This window comes from Acanthochromis polyacanthus, chromosome 18 (genome assembly GCF_021347895.1).
Source record: "Acanthochromis polyacanthus isolate Apoly-LR-REF ecotype Palm Island chromosome 18, KAUST_Apoly_ChrSc, whole genome shotgun sequence".
NCBI classification, from domain to species: domain Eukaryota; kingdom Metazoa; phylum Chordata; class Actinopteri; family Pomacentridae; genus Acanthochromis; species Acanthochromis polyacanthus.
In genome coordinates, this window is record NC_067130.1 from 8,727,529 (window position 1) to 8,745,224 (window position 17,696).

A 17,696-nucleotide genomic window follows, 5' to 3' on the forward strand; every position below is an offset into this window, starting at 1 on the left:
GAATGAAAGACTCCAAGTCTTTCTGAGTTATTATCCCCCGCCTCCACGAAGTGTAAAAGGGTAATAGGTTTGGCCTCCGTCCGTCCATGCTTCCGTCCGTCCGTCCGTCCGTCCGTCCGAGATGAAGGGGACAGCTTTTCTCGGAAACTATTACAGCTAGGATTACGAAATTTAGTGTGTAGCTTCACACCATGGACACCTTGATCAAGTTCGAAAATGAGACCTGTGCGATAATATTTAACAGAGTTATGGCCCTTTATCACTATTTTGGATATAGACTCATAGATATCACATGTGGCGGGGGATATTGATGACCATGTCGTCTTCTTTAATATAAAGTAGTGTGTGAGTCAAGTGTGGATTTATGGCATGTCAACGGGTTTACTACAATATCTTTATGAATGACTTTTAATTTCAATTTTACTCAGTTGTATATATAATATTTAGAAGAATCTTTCTGTGAAAATTCCATGTGGTGTTTGGTTATAGGCGGCCATGTTTATTTTAGGCCTGAAAACAGCAAAAATGTCAACTATGATACAAAAACTCCCGCTATTATATATTGACCCATACGCACTCTACAGGTTAGGTGTGTTACTTCCACAACCTAAAACAGAATTAAATACTCTGATTCCTTTTTACGCTGGCAGATACCTCCCCAGTGTACGTGAACGGTCATGTGATGCACAATTTCAGCTGTATATAATGCTTTAAAATGAAAACATTAATGTGAATGTAACCGAAGTAGCTCGTCAGAAACCTCAGGAAAAGCACTCTGTTCCATTCATGTGTCTCTGTGAGAAAATACTGGCCTTCATTAATGTTATTAGTCACCTGCAAAAGCTGCATGAACAGTCTATTTCATTCTCCTCCTTGATATTTCAGTTCAGTAGTCTCTTTTGAACCAGCATGCACACAGGATCTCTGTGCCAGCGTATCTGAATGGAATGTGGTTTTACTTAAATCTGAGTAAAGGCCTATTTTCTCTTATTCCCTCTAATGATTGAGATAATTACATGTGTAGGCTAATTTGGCGCAGGTGTAGCACGATGACCAGCTGTGATTCTGCTCCCCGCTCTGCCTCCGAGCTTTAATTCCTTCGCTGCTCTGTTGAAGTCTGTTTCCTCTTTATGTGTTCAAAGCAGCTATTAGATCAGTACAGGTTTTTGAGCGCTGTGCACAGGATTATAAAGGAACAGCAGGATTTTTTTGCTCCTCACTCCAAGAAATTTGTAACCACAGACAACAAAGAGAGCCTGTTTCCTCTTATTTCAGTCAGTGTGTTTTATTCCATTCTGCTGTATCTTCGTCATCAGGTGCAGTATATGCTGGAGTCTGACAGTTTCGACTCGGTCCAGGAGCTCGTGCGGTTTTACGTGGGCCAACGTAAACCGGTCTCCCAGTCCAGCACTGTCCACATCTACTGTCCAGTCAGCAGAACTCTTCCTCTGCGCTACCTGGAGGCCACGTTCGCCCTCTCCAACAGCAAGCAGGGCTCGGCCTACTCGCCGTCCAGTCAGAGGGGAGCGTACATCAAGAGGAGGAGCGTCACCATGACGGACGGGCTGACGACGGAGAAGATGATACCTCACAGGTGAGCCAGGAGCGGAAATGAGTGGAGGTGCAGTTCTGCCCTAAAAGCATAACAGCTAACTTGACATTTCTTTATTTGCAGTCAAATTTATCCTTGTTTCGTTGTTGCTTTATGTCACACACATGATTAGTGACTCAGACAGTCCCAGTCCAGTTGAGACGCCAGTGGCACAGCCAGAACCAGAGCCGGAACCTGTGCCCATCTGCAGGTTGTGTGTCTGTGTTTGTGTCGTTCTCGAGCACTGAACTAGTGCACTTACCTCCCACAATCCCGCAGTTCCCCTCACTTCACAGACACCATCAGCACCTCCCCTCCAGTAATGAGCATCAAACCCGCAGTGAAGTCGACAAATGACTCGTTCGCCGGATCGCTCAAGTTTCAAATGGGACGAGGCCGTTTGAAACTTGAAATTGAGTCGAAACTGAGAGGAGGAGCAGACGAATATGTTGTGTACAGTGGAAATAAATGTTATGCCTCAAAGAGATTATGAAATGGAAATGAGCGTAGAACGAAATATCAGTGCCAAGGACACACTTGGCTTAAGAAAGCAAAGATGGGTGGAAAACATACTTGGGTATGAACAGTCAAAACAGCTCCCAGTGTTATTTCGTTAAAAATTTAAGTTAAGCATTTATTTTCTTGATATTTTCACTGTTCTGCATGTTTCTGCTCCTGCCTCTAAGTCCTGAACGTGGTTTAGTTTAGAAATAACATAAATTATGTGTTCACCACGACAGTTACACCAACTGAAAATCTCCCTTTTCTCTCACCCTGAAATAATCAACCTTTACATCCTTAATCACACCATTCCTGCTTTGTGAGGTTCCCTTCAGTATCCTGGTATACTTTCAATCCAGACTCAAAGATTTTTAACATCATAAATCTGCTCTTTTTGCAGCCCGTCGACAATCCACCACCACAAAGATGCAATGCGGAACTGTGCGATGAGCATGGACCAGATTCAGGAGTATCGCTGCCCCTTGTCACCTGTTGGAGAAACTCCACTGTCTCCTGCATACAGTGCTAGTAAGTGCCACAGAGAAACATGCAAAATCACAGCCTGTAGAGATTTTAAATAGTGATGTGTCATGCGCAAAAAATCGAAGAAATCCGTCCCTCTGCTCCGCTCACAGCAAATCTTTGTTTTGATTGGCAACATGGTAACCATGTAGCCAATCACATGTGAGGATAAAACATCATACCATTATGTGACAGCAGAGAGGGGGAAACTCGGTTAGCCCCAGCAGTCAGACACCTCCTCCATTAGAGGGCCAAGTGGAGGAGGAGCCACAAACTTCTGCTGTGTGGAGGCCCTTTAATGAAAGAGCTACAGGAGACACTGCAAGGAGAAATCCTACAGCTGATGGTGTAATGGAGGCAAGGTCATATCTTCAGGAGTCCCTCATCTAACGAGCAGATGACCCACTGAGCTGGAGGCAGGCTGAGACCTGGTGAAGGTGATGGAGGGGAGACTATTGTGGCAACTTCTGTTCCATCTGAGGAAATCTTTTCAAAAACAGGGCAGATATCAAAAGAAGAAATCCTATCAGCCCATCCAAGCTGAGGCATCTGATTTTTCTGAACCTCTCCTGAAGATTTTTATACTGTTCAGTGGGTTTGTTCATTTGTTTTTTGTGCAAAAACAGTTTGACTGAAATCTTAAACAAAAGTAAGAACGCCTGCTTTTGTAACAGAACAAATGCACTAAATGAGGCAATTATGAGGCAATTATGAGGCTTCTCATAAAAACACTGAATGCAAAAGGGTTCATCAATACACAAATCAATCATATTGGCCAGGTTCAGCTTAAATATGAAGCTACAAATAATGCTAAGCTGGGAGCCAAAAGAGACGGCTTTTGTTTGGGAGCCGGGCCAAAAGAACGGGCTCTCTGAAAAGAGCTGAACTTCCCGTCACTGATTTTAATGCTCCTCTTTCTGTTTTTCTTCAGTCACCAGGCAGAGAGCCCACTCAGGCGGACGGGTCCTGGCCGTCGTCCCTCCCTCCCCCGTGATGCGACGCTCCAGCGACCCCCAGCTCAGCCCCTCAGCCAGTAACAACCCTGCAGAGTTTCCCGCTCACACCTCTCACTCGGCGCACTCCTCACCCGCCCATCATCCCAGCTACCAACCGCATTCCTCGGAAACAGCAGGGAGCTACTGTGACCTCAGACCGTGTCCCTCCGGGCCTCCCAAACCTCCCGCTAAGAGCTATGTAGAGCGATTGCGAGTGGAGGAAGGCAGGGAGGAGGGAGCAAGAGAGGAAGGAGAGGGGATGTTCAGCGCCCCGCAGGTGGAGACAGCTTCTTCATTCAGGCCATCCAGGTACGAAACACCGAAACAGGATTCCAAAATTTTTGTTGTTTCCAAAGGATGATGAATTGTCATCCATAAGAGGTACAGAAATATGACCAAACATGCGGCTGACTTATTGTGCTGTAAGTTTCTAGGAGCTGGAGTTTAGGCTGAGTCAGACCGGTGGGCGTCGTAAAAATAGAAAGAATTCCCACTGAATAGATGACCAGACGACTCTCTGAGGCAGCTGTAACAGGATAAAGTCTGGTCAAAAGGCAGCTTCCGGGAGAAAGAAAACCACAGAAAATGAACTTCTTTAACTCTCCTGTTGTCTTCATTTACAGGCACCAGAAAAAATTGTTTCCTTGTCTGAAAAAATCCAAAAATTCTGCAAAAAAATTCCCCAAATTTCTGAAAATTTGCAAAACCTTTAGGAAGAAAAATCCAATAATTCCTTAAAAATCCTTTAATTTTTTTTTAAATCCCCCAAATGTGCTCAGAAAATTCTCGTAAATGTTTTCAAAAAATGAGTAAAAATCTTCCAAAAAAAAATCCTAAAAATATCTAAAGTGACTACATATGTGTCAGTAAAACTTCTAATATTTTCTTTAAGAACATTCACATAAAAATCAACCAAAATCCAGCGCTGGATTTTGGTTGATTTTTATGTGAATGTTCTTAAAGAAACATTTTTAACATTTCTTTTTTTTTCCACCAAAAAATGTTCAAAGATTTCCCAAAAATGTTGAAAATGTGGACATCAGAAGCTTCACTGTGAAAATCTATATTTTTTTCCACATTTTCAAACTTTTCAAACAATTTTGACCCGCAGGACGACACGAGGGTTAAACTAATAATATGGAGGATGTACAAACAGGATGCTTTGTATTCAAAAAATGTGTGTTGAGAATAAAACCCGCAGTAGTTGGAGTGAATTCTGAGCCAAACCTAACTCCGTTAATGAACTCTGTGATGTATGCTACCTTTTTGTGCCTGCCGACATCTGTGACTCTGAATTGTTGCTCAGCTTTCTCTTCGCTGAAACACATTCGACTCAAAGGTCAATACACATGCTGACATTTTGTCATAGAGGGCAAACACATATAGCAGAGAGGCAGTTTTGACAGGCACTGCAGTCGCGCTCTGAGCGAACGGCGACTGGAAAACAGGCTTGAGTAAACAGCTGATAATCCTGTGGGAAACGGCCCGAGGGCAGGCTTTGTGCTGTGGTCAGAGAGGCAGCAGATACTGTATTTTATTGGGCTTACTGCGCCATGGGAGGACACAGCAGATGAGGCTTGTCAAAGGAAAATGGTCAGAGACACTGAGCTGGCAGCAGCGATAGCGCAGGCGGCACCTTTGGATATCTCAGCGTCCTCTGTGAAATTCTGGTGCAGAGGGGAATATTGCTAAATTGCTGCGAGCACTGCTGAGGAAATTGGCGGTAAATGCAGGAAGAGGCTCCTAATATTTGAGGCACCAGAGTGAGCCAGTGGCCTGCACATCTCATCTCACAGAACAGCTGATGTTGTGTCAGGATAGATTGAGCCTGACTGATGCATCAGCATGTCTGATATTATCCGTTGATGTATTGGCGTAAAGCATATGTGACAGCAGATAACTAGCATGAAATTGCACGGCAGAAATGACACTGCACAGTATGTTTGTGGTAATTTAGGAACCCTTTCACCTTTGAATAGTTTGTCCCTTAGAGAACACTGGCACATTTACTGTGATTTTTGAGATTTTTACCTCAAATGAATGTGAGACATGCGATCTACCGGGCTTTGCAAAAGTTCTGTTACACGGTTTCATGATCTTTAGAAACGTCTACATGTCGGAGTGAAAAATTCCATTAAATAAACTGAAAGTTCTACCTTATAGGCAGGTGTCCTTAATACAATTTTTTTTTCTCCGGTGAAGTTGTATCAAGATGGAAGTCAAAAGAGTTGAGATATCTGCTCTCCTTCATGCTGGCCACAACAAGTCTGACGGAGCCAAGCAGCTGAACATCAGCCGGATGACCGTCCACAGAGTCGCGGAGAGACTCAAGAATGGTGAGATCTTTCAGTGATCTTTCAAGAATGGTGAAGACCTGAAAGATCTTCACCATTCTTTAGCCTCTCCGTGACTCTGTGGACGGTCATCCGGCTGATGTTCAGCACAAAGGAGAGCAGATATCTCAACTCTTTTGACTTCCATCTTGATACAACTTCACCGGAGAAAAAAAATTGTATTAAGGACACCTGCCTATAAGGTAGAACTTTCAGTTTATTTAATGGAATTTTTCACTCCGACATGTAAACGTCTCTAAAGATCATGAAACCGAGTGTAACAGAACTTTTGCAAAGCCCGGTATTTGACGTTATAAACTGCGCATCTTCTCGATGAGCTCTAAAGGTTACTATCAGACACACGATCCATTCCATTGATCGGATGGCGTGGGAATGTGCTGGCTTCTCATCTGAATTCACTTTTCTGTTTAAGTAGCGACAATCTTAACAGTTCGGACCTCGTAACGTTTCTAATCTATTTGTCTTTGCAACTCCCTTTTCCAGTCGTCTTTGCCAGGGCTCGTGTCCTGTTGTGGTTCTGTATTTCCTAACGTGCTGTAATCGTTCCTGTACAGGTACGAGTCTTGCCTCATGCCGGCTGAGAATAAGCCTCTGGAGATGTCTGTGCTGAAGAGAGTCAAAGAGCTGCTGGCTGAGGTGGACGCAAGGACTGCGGCTAAACACATCACCATGGTGGACTGCATGGTACAAACAAACACACGCTCAGATGCATGCAATCAGGAAGCAAGCGCACACGTGTACTCGCATGTAGAAAAGCAATTAAACACAAATTACCTCACGCTGACTTGCATAATCGCAAACAAAGACACATGGACCACATGAACCGTGCATGGAGGCAAACATAATCAAATAAACATGCTTGCTTTTTCTTTGCTCTTGGGCAGGTTGCTAGAATATTAGGTGTGTCCTCAGAAATGCAAAGGATGATGGGAGTGTCCTCAGGGCTGGAGTTACTGACACTACCACACGGACACCAGCTCAGACTCGACCTACTGGAGAGGTACAAATGCAATTATTCAGTCTTTTTTCATGACTCTTTGATGAAATCAGTTTGATTGTAAATATTTCTCAATATAACGGCAAGGAAAAGAACTCCTTTAAACCTGCTTTGCGTGACTACTTCTTCCTTAACTTTGCTCTTGTCCCACAATAAACTTTTAGTAAAATAATTCAGCAAAGTGCTTTAAATAATGTATATTTCATCAACATCTAAAAGCTCCATCAGATCACATTTCTCGCTACATTGCTACAGTCTGTCACAATGTGAATTTCCAGGATAGCTTTCCTATCAGCAGCAATTCACTTTTATTGAAATGTTTTATTCAATAGCCCCGTCTTTCTCCTCAGGTTCTACACCATGTCCATCATGATGGCCGTGGACCTCCTCGGCTGCACAGGGAGCACCGAGGAGAGGGCGGCGCTGCTCCATAAGACCATCCAATTAGCAGCAGAGTTGAAAAGCAATCTGGGCAACATGTTCGGCTTTGCTGCTGTGATGAGAGCCCTGGAGCTGCCGCAGGTGAGAGCAATATCAGGAACAAGGCCATTAAAGTTGAGAGTCCATTGCATTCTTTAAATTTATGTTGTGCCGTTTGTCACTTTAGATTTCCCGCCTGGAGCAGACGTGGGTAACTTTACGCCAGAGACATACAGAGGGGGCTATTCTATATGAAAAGAAACTCAAACCTTTCATGAAGAATATGAATGATGGCAAAGGTGAGGTCCGAGTCGCTGCTGGTGTGTGTTATAGCGACAAAATGTGTTTATTTATTCACAGCCTCTCAACTCAAACCTCTCCTCTGCTTCCAGAGTCCAGTGCTCTGTCGAACACCTCCTTCCCCCACATCATTCCCGTCCTGTCGTTACTGGAGCGAGGTGTTGCTCTCGGGGAAACGCTGGAGCCCTGGGAGAGTGCAGAGGTGGGAGTGGATGTGGTCATGTACCACCTGGAGGCAGCTCGTACCATCGCACATCACGGGGGAATCTACAGAACCAACACAGAGACCAAACTGCAGGGTGAGAGATTCATGTTCATCTCAGGATGATCTGTAATGACTCTGGAGATCCCTTAATTATATCTAATATTATCATCAGTTCATCAGTTATCATCAAACCATCCAGTATTTGGATTTATGATCCAGTACCTGCAAAACACACCATGCAGTTAGTTCACTAAATATCTTGTTTGAGTAATTATGGTGATATTCATAGATTTAGATATTGTCATAGTATTTACATACTGGGCGTTTAAATAATTTTATATTTCATTGTACGTTACAAGTTTATATGTTTAGTTACGTTTGGCCCCTAAAAGGATTGCATTTACAGTTTTCTGAGTCCAACTCTTTCATGATTCTGATTGGTTGTCGTGGTCACATGGCAGACAGAATGAGGAATTCGGGTTGTTGTTAAGAAGCTGAACAGTGAAAGCGCAGTGCTGAAATTATGTATCTCTGTTATGTTTTTCTTCTAAAAGTGATCCGCATGTCAAACCCACACGTTACATTCATATAGCACTGATTAGCAATTATTAGCATTTTAATGTTTAGTATCAGTGTGTCGTCATTACTCAGCCTATATCATGGACTCTTCGTCTTAAGCTCTAAACACGTTTTTCTTCTCGTAGTGGATTTTCTCACCAGCCTTCCATCATTTATCCTGTTCAGGTCCCACGTGATGAAGCACAGTATGGGACCTTAAATGCTCCTACTGCTGTCGACAATGTGATTTTTTTGTGATTTATTATGAACAAAACACATCAGCTGTAGTTTGTATATGCTGCTAATTAGCAGTTATTAGCATATTAGCATTGTTGTTAGCATTATCACTGTCACTTTGTTAGAGTATAATTTAGCCTTTAGCATTGACTCTTATCTTGTAGCCTACAGTAAATGCATTTTCTCACAACTAATTCAGTTTAAAGGTCCCATATTATGAAAATCCATTATCATTGAATTTTGTGGTTGAACCTGTAAAGCAATTGTTCTGGAAAAATAAGCCATCTTTGCATTATTCTGAGCAGAAAAATTGAAATACGCACCATTTCAATTCTTTGCTCAAGAGACACAATACGGGACCTTTAATGCTCATAAAGCAGGTGACTGTTAGTTATTCCATCCATACTGGCCTGCAGAAATTCGAAAAGAACGCCAATTCTGCAAATTCAGTATTGTGTTGCGTATCGCGCTGTTTCTGTAAAACCAAATGTGTTCAGCGTCGGTGTCACAGCATTGCTGATTTGATGAAATGGCCGTGTGGTTACTCTGTTGATTTGATTGATTCTTAATACCTCACTATTGGTTCCCGGTTTTAGGCCATTACTGCCTTATTGAACAGTCTGTCGATAGCTATCAGCTCACATCTCTGTTTTCTGCTGTGTCCTGCTATCGATCACGCTGACCTCAGTCTGCTCTTTTCATCAACACCTCTATAAGCCGAAGTGGGGATGACTTGTTTTATACGGTTGAAACCAGTGCAGTTTAAGATTGTTACGTTTCCAATTCGTCTTTTGGCTCATTTATAGTTTTAAATTGTGTGTCTTTTGTCTAGCACTAAAGAGAGCTCTGTTTCTAAACCATTATCAGACACATGTTGATATCCCACCCAGTTATTGCAGTGAGAAACAGAATCACTATATTTAACCATGGACTTTCTTTCTTTGTATTCGGAATAGTATAAGTGACAAAATAATGGCATCTTGTTTTTCTGTGTGGTAATGAGTGGTCAAAATAGAATAGAAAATCCTGAAGTGCTAATGAAGATGATCAGATTCAGTTGTAAGCTCTGAAAAGGCTTTTTAGTGGATTTACTTTATTTATTTGGATGGGACAGTGCATACTAATAAACATACAATCTCATAATAGTTCATACAAGGTTGCAGTAAATACACCAGATTTGGCACAAGGCTCCTTTCCATCTGTTGTCCCACACATAAAAGAAAAACATACAGAGGTACAGACGGATAAAAAAAACAATGTAATAAAACAAAGACAAATCAATACTGACTGGTAGGTTAAACCTACCCTAAAGTGCTACTATTTTAGAAAAGTGCTTTCTAGGCATAGCCAGTCATGAAGGACATATAGTTAAAGAGCCTGTTTTTAAAATACCTGATTTTAAAATGCCTGAATTCCTCAATATTCACACGTTATTTATTGTAATATTATTTATTATAGTGGTTATTTTGCCTTAGTTATTTTAGTTGTAATGTTTTAAACTTTATTTGTAGTTTTTTTTATTTCCCACTTACCTCCGTTGTATTTCGAAAAGTTTATCAGTTAATACAAAAAAATATTTTATCAACATTACATTAGCTTTCAGTGAAAATTGTCCACATTTTGTTACCAAATGCATAGATTTTTTATTGTAAATAAAATGGAAATATATTTTTTTAAAAATATAACCTATGAATAGACGAAAAGACATGTTTAAAGACTTCTCAAGTTTTTTGTGTTAATTTTAGTTTTTTTTTTAATTCAGCCAGCAACAGACTTTTTTGAGTTGTTGTTATTATTATTAGTAGTAGTAGTGTCCATTTTTCACTTTTCATCAACATTTCCTATTCTTGCTTATCTCTAATTCACCATGATCAGCATGAAATACTGTATCATCTGCATATAGTAACATCTTCTCTCCTCTTTTCTCCAGGATTTCAGGAGCGAGCAGAGATTCGCGAGATCTTCCAGACGGAGTTTCAGATGCGTCTCCTGTGGGGCAGCCGTGGCTCCGAGGGCAGCCAATCGGAGCGCTACGAGAAGTTCGACAAGGTCCTCACCGCCCTATCGCACAAGCTAGAGCCTCCGGTGCGCCACAGCGAGCTATAGCAGCCGCCCCGACCTTCACCCGACGTCGCCAAAACACTTTGCACTTACTGCTCATAGTGGTACGGTCTTGTTTTGCATCAATAACGTGGGAGCTTGAACACTGGGAGAAGAGAGCGAATGAAGAGGCAGCTAACAGAGCATGTGCAGTGAGCAGGAGGAAAACAGGAAGGAGAGTCTCACTTTTACACGTGTTGCACTCACTTTGGACTCAGAAATAAGGCACAGAGTGTCTTCTGTTCCTCTCGGTGGACACTCAGTGCTAAAATATTTAAATGCAAGGGAGAGGAGACGAGCTGAGTGGAGAAGAAGAGAAGGGTGTCCAGCTCTTCTAGTACAATGACAGTGTACGGTGTCCCCAGAGGGCCAAACAGAGCTACAGATTTGGCTTTGCTCCAGTAAAACAAAGACACTCAACTACTGTCACACGCTGTAGCCGAAATGACAACAATAACTTACATAGCTCATATATAAATGTTAAGTCTGTGCGAGTGAATGTGTGCGTGCGTGTCAGTAAGCGCGTTTCAGTTCCTTCATTTTAATGTTTCATGTGCTGTTATTTTTTGTCGTATTTATTTGTTTTTGATCAATGGACATCGAAACATTCTGGACATTGCTTCATGAGAATCCGTCAGCGGTCATTCTGAGGAAAACCCTGTTCATAAAACTCATTAAAGATGTATCAAGCAGTCCCATTGAATCCCATTAAAAATGTATCAGGCATGAATTAATAAATGTATCAGAAATGAAACATTTGCAGAAGTAATGCAGCAACTTCGATGTGAAGGGCTTCGCGAGTTGTTAAAAATGTTAAGAGAACAAAGCAACCTCCTGCTGTTGTGGCTGTTTGACTAACACATTCGATATTGTGTGTCCTGTGCACCAAATGTAGCTAAAAACAGCATCGTGAAAGAAATATGGAATGTATACACCTTACAGTTAAAGCAATGTTTCACTTAGTGTATAAACATTTATGAATATGCTTTGGTTCGGCCCGAGCTTCAGTTTTTTGCTGAAATGGTTTAAAAGGGTGATGCACGCGCTTCTAAATGTTACACCGAGTCAAATGTTGCTTTAATAGCATTTTAAATATAAAGAAACTTGAGAAATATACAAACGATTCAGTGAGGATATTTTGTATCTGTGGAGAATCTTAAATGACGAATGAAAATCCGTCATCTTGAATTATTTTTCAGTTGTAATTGAGTTCTTTTCAGTTTGAAAACTGAATGAAGTGATGTGTACACCACAGCTGGGCTACAGAGAATGTCTTCAATGGATGAGTGCTTTCAAATCTGTGTTTCAGCAATAGAGCTAAAATGGCTGGAGTCATTTTTCTTTCTGTGGGGATTACATTTTGGTGGACTCTTCAGTGTTACATTTCTGCTGTATTAACAGTATACGGGCCTGAGAGGGCCGGATCCGACTCTCACAGATATGCAATCACTTCAACCAAGGGCTGAGACCCCTGAGGAACAAACTCCCACTTAGACTACATGAATCCTGAACCTTTCCTCTCCAAATAGATGATCTATATGTGGATGGAAGTCATATCAGATCACACTCAAACAGAAATAATTCTGGAAATGTTCCTTCTACTCTTGACTTGCTTATTGGAGATTCTTAAACGGGTGTTTGTTTGAGTTCAACCTCCATTTTCTACTCTGGCAGCAGATCACAGGTTATGAGTTAAGGAATCATGTGCCAGTTCCTATTGTAGTCCAACAGGGGGCACTATAGTCAGCAGAAAAAGAAAAAAAATACACTGAATCATTAATTGTAGTACTGAAGACATATACACACATATATGAGACATGTATTGTGTGTGTTCTGAGACCAAGAGGATGCCTACTGGTTTAGGTCTGATAACACTGATGATGTGAAATGTTTTTATTTGTCCTCTGATGAATGATGTACAGGAATGCCCCGACAGCGCGTGGATCCTCCTGTTGTGTTTGACAGAACCGTATGAGATGAACTCGAAAAGCAAAAAAAAAAAAAAAAAAGAAGTGATGTAAGACTGATCTCATGTTTTTTACGTACTGTACATAGCAATTCACTTTTTTCAAATAAAACGATTGCTTGTGTCAATGAGTTGATTCTTTGTTCAGAATAAGGAAGTTTTTTTTATTGCCACTGTCACCTGAGGCCTCCGGGAAATTAAATCCGTCTCAGAAGCTAAATCATGATTATTATTATTATTATCCAGTGATTTCTGGATTTTTATCTGGATTAATTGCCTGGTTTGTGCCCTGTTCAGCAGTCTTAAACACATAGATAATTCATGATAGGGTAAAAATAACTTTTGTAGTTATTGCTAGAAAAGTCACTTAATCATTAATCCATAAATAAAATCACTGCAGATTATTTTCTGTTGATTAATTAATTCTCTGATAGGTTCAGCTGTAGTTTGCTCAGATGTTTTAGGAAATTGTTTATCTGTTGTGGTGTAAAATTATTTATTTGTGAGTCATTTTAAAAGATTTACATCTTCTTTTGTACATCTTCACATTGGAGACATTAACACATTATTGATTTTGGTCTTTGATAAAATATATGAAATAATTCCAAAGTTATCCCTGAAAGTGTCTAAGCAATACACTAAAAATAAACAAGTACATTTTCTCAAGTGCTATGCTTAAGTAGATTTTTGTGCTACTTTAATCCTTCCTACATTTCAAAGAATAACATTTTCTAACCACTAGTTACTTTGCAGATTCAAATAAATAAAAATTCAAATATAAAATAAAATAAAATAAAATGCAATCTAAAAATAAATTGTGCTACAGAGGATTTATTATAGATTTTAAAACCGTTATTTTTGTTAAAGTAAAATCCAATCTGTAGTGCCGAGAATACAAATTCATTCATTTAGAGTATTTTTTAAATGATGTTTTCATTATTGTGGTGTAACATCCTGCCTCAATTTTTCTGGTTGCATTTCTTTTAATAAAATAACCCTAAAAAAATACTGTCAAATAACTATCCATATTAGTAAAAAATGTTGAGTAGTTTTACTTATATATGTGTATTTAAATGCTAAAATGTTTGTACATTTTCTTGAGTAAACATGTAAATACAGCTCTTTGACTTGTAACACAGGATTTATTCATTGTGATTTTACTACTTTTACTTAGGTAAGAAAAAAACATTTCTTTCACTACTGAAAGTAAGCTACGTAAATGTTCAAAGGAGTTCTCAGGATAAGACAAAGATAAGTGCCAAAATATATGCATACTCCCCCAAACCTGAAGGAAGTTGTGTCTTTTTAGAAGCCATTCTCCTGTAATGCTGAATGGGAACCAGTAGGGGGCAGCATTTCTCCGTTGAACACACGCTGGCCCTTATCTTTTGTACAGTTTGCTATCTTTGCCCCATCATGCATCCGGCTCCTGATCCAGTTTAGGTGTAAGTAGCTGCAGTGCAGTACCTCCTGAGTTTTATTGGTTCCTCATCAAGTAGACAACAACATCCTGTTTTTCAGTGTCAGTCTACTAAGACTGTGCACATTTCTGAGCATTTAAGCTCCTCCGTTGGTGTTTTTATTGATCACTATGAGTGGAAAAATGAAAGTATTTATGTTGCGTTTTACTGAAAATGTCCCATTTGAGCATGCGTGTTGTGTGAAGCATCACACATTGTTTTGCAGACAGACCCGTGGTGTTGGCAGTGGGAGGGAGAGAGGACAGATGGAGTGTGTGCGTGTCCGTATGAGCATGTGTGTGCATGTGTGTGTTTGTGCATCAACGTGTGCTTTCGTCAACATCCGTGTGTGTGTGTGTGTGTGTGTGTGTGTGTGTGTGTGTGTGTGTGTGTGTGTGCACCAAAACACAGATGTTTTCAGGAATACTGCTGTTGCTGCTTACTCCCCTCATGAAGGAGGCAGTAGTGCGGCCTGGCAGCTGTTCTCCTGAGGAGGGGGGTCAAGTTTATTTCAAGCCAAATTTATCCTGAGAAAAAGAGAACGTGGAGGAGAAAAGAATACAATAGAATCAAATAGGATAGGATGCCCCATAATCTGGCACAATAGAAAATTATCATTTGCTCAAGTCTTTGTCTCCCCCCTTCCATAGGCGTAGCATGTTATGGATGTAATCTCTAAGAGGATTCTCTCTGCTTGGTATCATGGTACATGTTAATTTCAGCTCTTTATGTTCCTTATTGAAACAGACCCAAGATCTCCCAGGCCTGCCAGCCAGCAAGACAGCCAGCCAGCCAGCCAACCGTCATCAATTCACCCCTAATCTCTCCCCCCAGTCCTTCTATAGCTAATCCGTTGTGTTGGTCATTGTCATCTGATCATGTGTGACCTTGGCTGCTCTATAGCTGGTGCCTGGCAGCGCAGCATTGACGTTTGCTGTCCATCTACAGGCAGATATAGGCGGGGGGGTTAAAACCTGACCCTGTTGTCTCTTGTTTTGTTTTTTTTGCAGATTTAGAGTTGTAATGTTGCCTGAGTGTTGGGTTTCTCAATGTCTGCAATCACATCCAGCTTTTTGTATGAGTGGTGAGGGATAAAGAACAAAAATAATGACAAAAACATTGGAAAAATTACATTGTTTGTATTGCAATCTATTTAAAAATAGTCTATATATTGTTTGATTCTATGTGTTATGCACTGTGTTTTGGGTTGCTGCACAGCAGAGAAACCGTAATTTAAAGGGTGAATAGAGTATAAATAAGGAAAGCAAAGAGATAAGTTTAGATTGATCATGCCTACAAAGATATTTTTAATATTTGAATACACATAAACCGCTTAATATAATCTGCCGGAGGATATACACTGCCCATCAAAAGTTTGGACACACTTTGTCATTCAATGCTTTTTATTTATTTGTATTATTTTCTACATTGCAGATTATTATTTAAGACATCAAAACTATACCAAAATTCATATGGTATTATGTCGTAAACAAAAAAGTGTTAATATTTAGTATTAATCTGCAATATATAAAATAATACAAATATATAAAACCATTAAATGAGAAGGTGTGTCTCAACTTTTGACTGGTAGTGTATATATATATATATATATATATATATATATAAATACAAGGCTTGAACAACATATACTGAAGCAAAAAAGGCAAAAGAAATTGATCATCATGCTATAGAAATGGCCATCCTAGCCAGCTGTACTTCAGCACAGCTTAGCAAATGTGACATGACATGCAGCACTAGTGTGCTCATTCCTGCCTAACACAGTCCGTAACCATGAAACTTGCGACCATAAAAATCCCACCCACACCTCATCGTCTGCCTCTTCGCCTCCCTCTGAGCTCTCCCCATGACTGTTTTCACTGTGAGGATGCTTCTCGTTCCAGCTGGTGCCACAGACTGCATCCAGTACTCATCACGTCTTCATTATCTTTCAAAACTTCCACTGCGAAGCCTCCGCCATCCCTCGTTTTTCCCGCCTGCCTCCTCACCCACGCCTCATATTTCCTCGCACCCGCCAGGCCCCTGGTCGATCTATCTATCTGCCCCTGCACTGACTCCTCATTAACACATGAATAAAGACAAGGAAGGGCCTGCGAAAGCTTGGACGCCAACAGAAGGCAGCAGATTTGCAATTCAAACCCCCCCCCCCCTGACCGTCCACCATCCCACCCCCCACCCCAGCCTCCACCGGCCTGTATGCTGAGACTGGAACTGTCACCAGTATGATTGAGGACGTATGGAAGGAGGGAGAGGAGGGACAGATGTGCGTTCACACACTGAAGTCATGCCTCTGCACACTTCTATACTGAGAGACACATGCAGACATGCAAATGTAGAGTCTGAGGGTGTGTGAGAGAGAGTGCTGGATAACTGGTTTCAATTGTGGTGATTTTCCAAAATAAAGTCAAGTCCAAGGGGATACTAGTTCTTAAATAGGAACACAGTCGTGAAGTGAAGCAGTTGCAGAGATTTTGACCTAGAAACAAGTGCAGTGAATGATTTTACAACAAGGGTGTAAAAAGTCCACATGAGGGAGGTAAACTTAGAAGGAACAGAACTTTGAATGTCAAAAACCTTCACACAGAAGATAGGGTGAAATTCTGAAAACACTGCTAGACATTCAGATTTAAAGAGCTTTCAGAAATATTTTTTTAAAAAAGCTGTTCACTTCATAAAAATAAAAGTAACTTACCAACACAGTGAGGGTTTGATAGAACTTCCTCTTATATCAGGATTTTCAGCCCCCTGATCATTTACCATTATTATAATGAGTTTTTGATTAAATATGTAAACACGCATATAAAACATAAGTAAACACATGATTCAAATGGCCTAAATGGTTATGCATTTGATTGTATCATTCTTTTTTCTTCAAAACAATACCTAGAAACCTCTGATGAAGAAACAAACGAACAAATACTTATTATTTCCATGAAGATTAGAACAACCTCAACATTTCCAGTTCTGCCTGCAACAATCTGAAAGTTCTATCAGTTTTTCTATTATTTTGCCCACTGTTGTCTTGATTGCTATTTGTAATTATTAATATAATCTTTCCTACAGTATTTAGTAGTTAGTACTGCTATACTTGAATACTACAACTGACAATTATTACAAGTGGGAGGAATGGTGATGTTTGTTTTTGTTATAATATATGTGTCAGGTGGGTGATTGTCATTTCTCTTATACATGTAGTTAAATCAAAAGTGAAGAATAAAGTTATCAAAAAAGCTCTGTGTTTTTAGTTCTTTAGTCTTGGAGATCAGGGTTAACATATAATTACTATTGAAGTCCATGGGATATATCTTTTTATTTTTATTTTACCTGCTTGTTTTTTATATACTTTTATATATTTAAGTAGCACTTTGAGATTTTGCTTGAATGAAAAGTGCATTACAAATAACATTTATTATTATTATCATTATTATTATTATTATTATTATTATTATTATTATTATTATTTAAAGACCTT

General features: G+C 40.2%; 1 protein-coding gene across 3 annotated transcripts in view; it reads left to right on the forward strand.

Moving 5' to 3' along the window:
- sh2d3ca (SH2 domain containing 3Ca) overlaps positions 1-12,870 on the forward strand; it is a 66,894-nt gene extending 54,024 nt beyond the window's left edge. For all 3 annotated transcript variants that reach the window (XM_051938458.1, XM_051938460.1, XM_022198211.2), the window contains 9 exons: positions 1,317-1,594; positions 2,493-2,620; positions 3,546-3,918; positions 6,518-6,647; positions 6,848-6,963; positions 7,311-7,482; positions 7,568-7,679; positions 7,773-7,979; positions 10,611-12,870. In XM_051938458.1, the coding sequence (XP_051794418.1) occupies positions 1,317-1,594; positions 2,493-2,620; positions 3,546-3,918; positions 6,518-6,647; positions 6,848-6,963; positions 7,311-7,482; positions 7,568-7,679; positions 7,773-7,979; positions 10,611-10,786 (1,692 nt within the window). In that variant the 3' untranslated portion in view covers positions 10,787-12,870. The remainder of the gene's footprint in view (positions 1-1,316; positions 1,595-2,492; positions 2,621-3,545; positions 3,919-6,517; positions 6,648-6,847; positions 6,964-7,310; positions 7,483-7,567; positions 7,680-7,772; positions 7,980-10,610) is intronic.
- Positions 12,871-17,696: the final 4,826 nt, after the last annotated feature.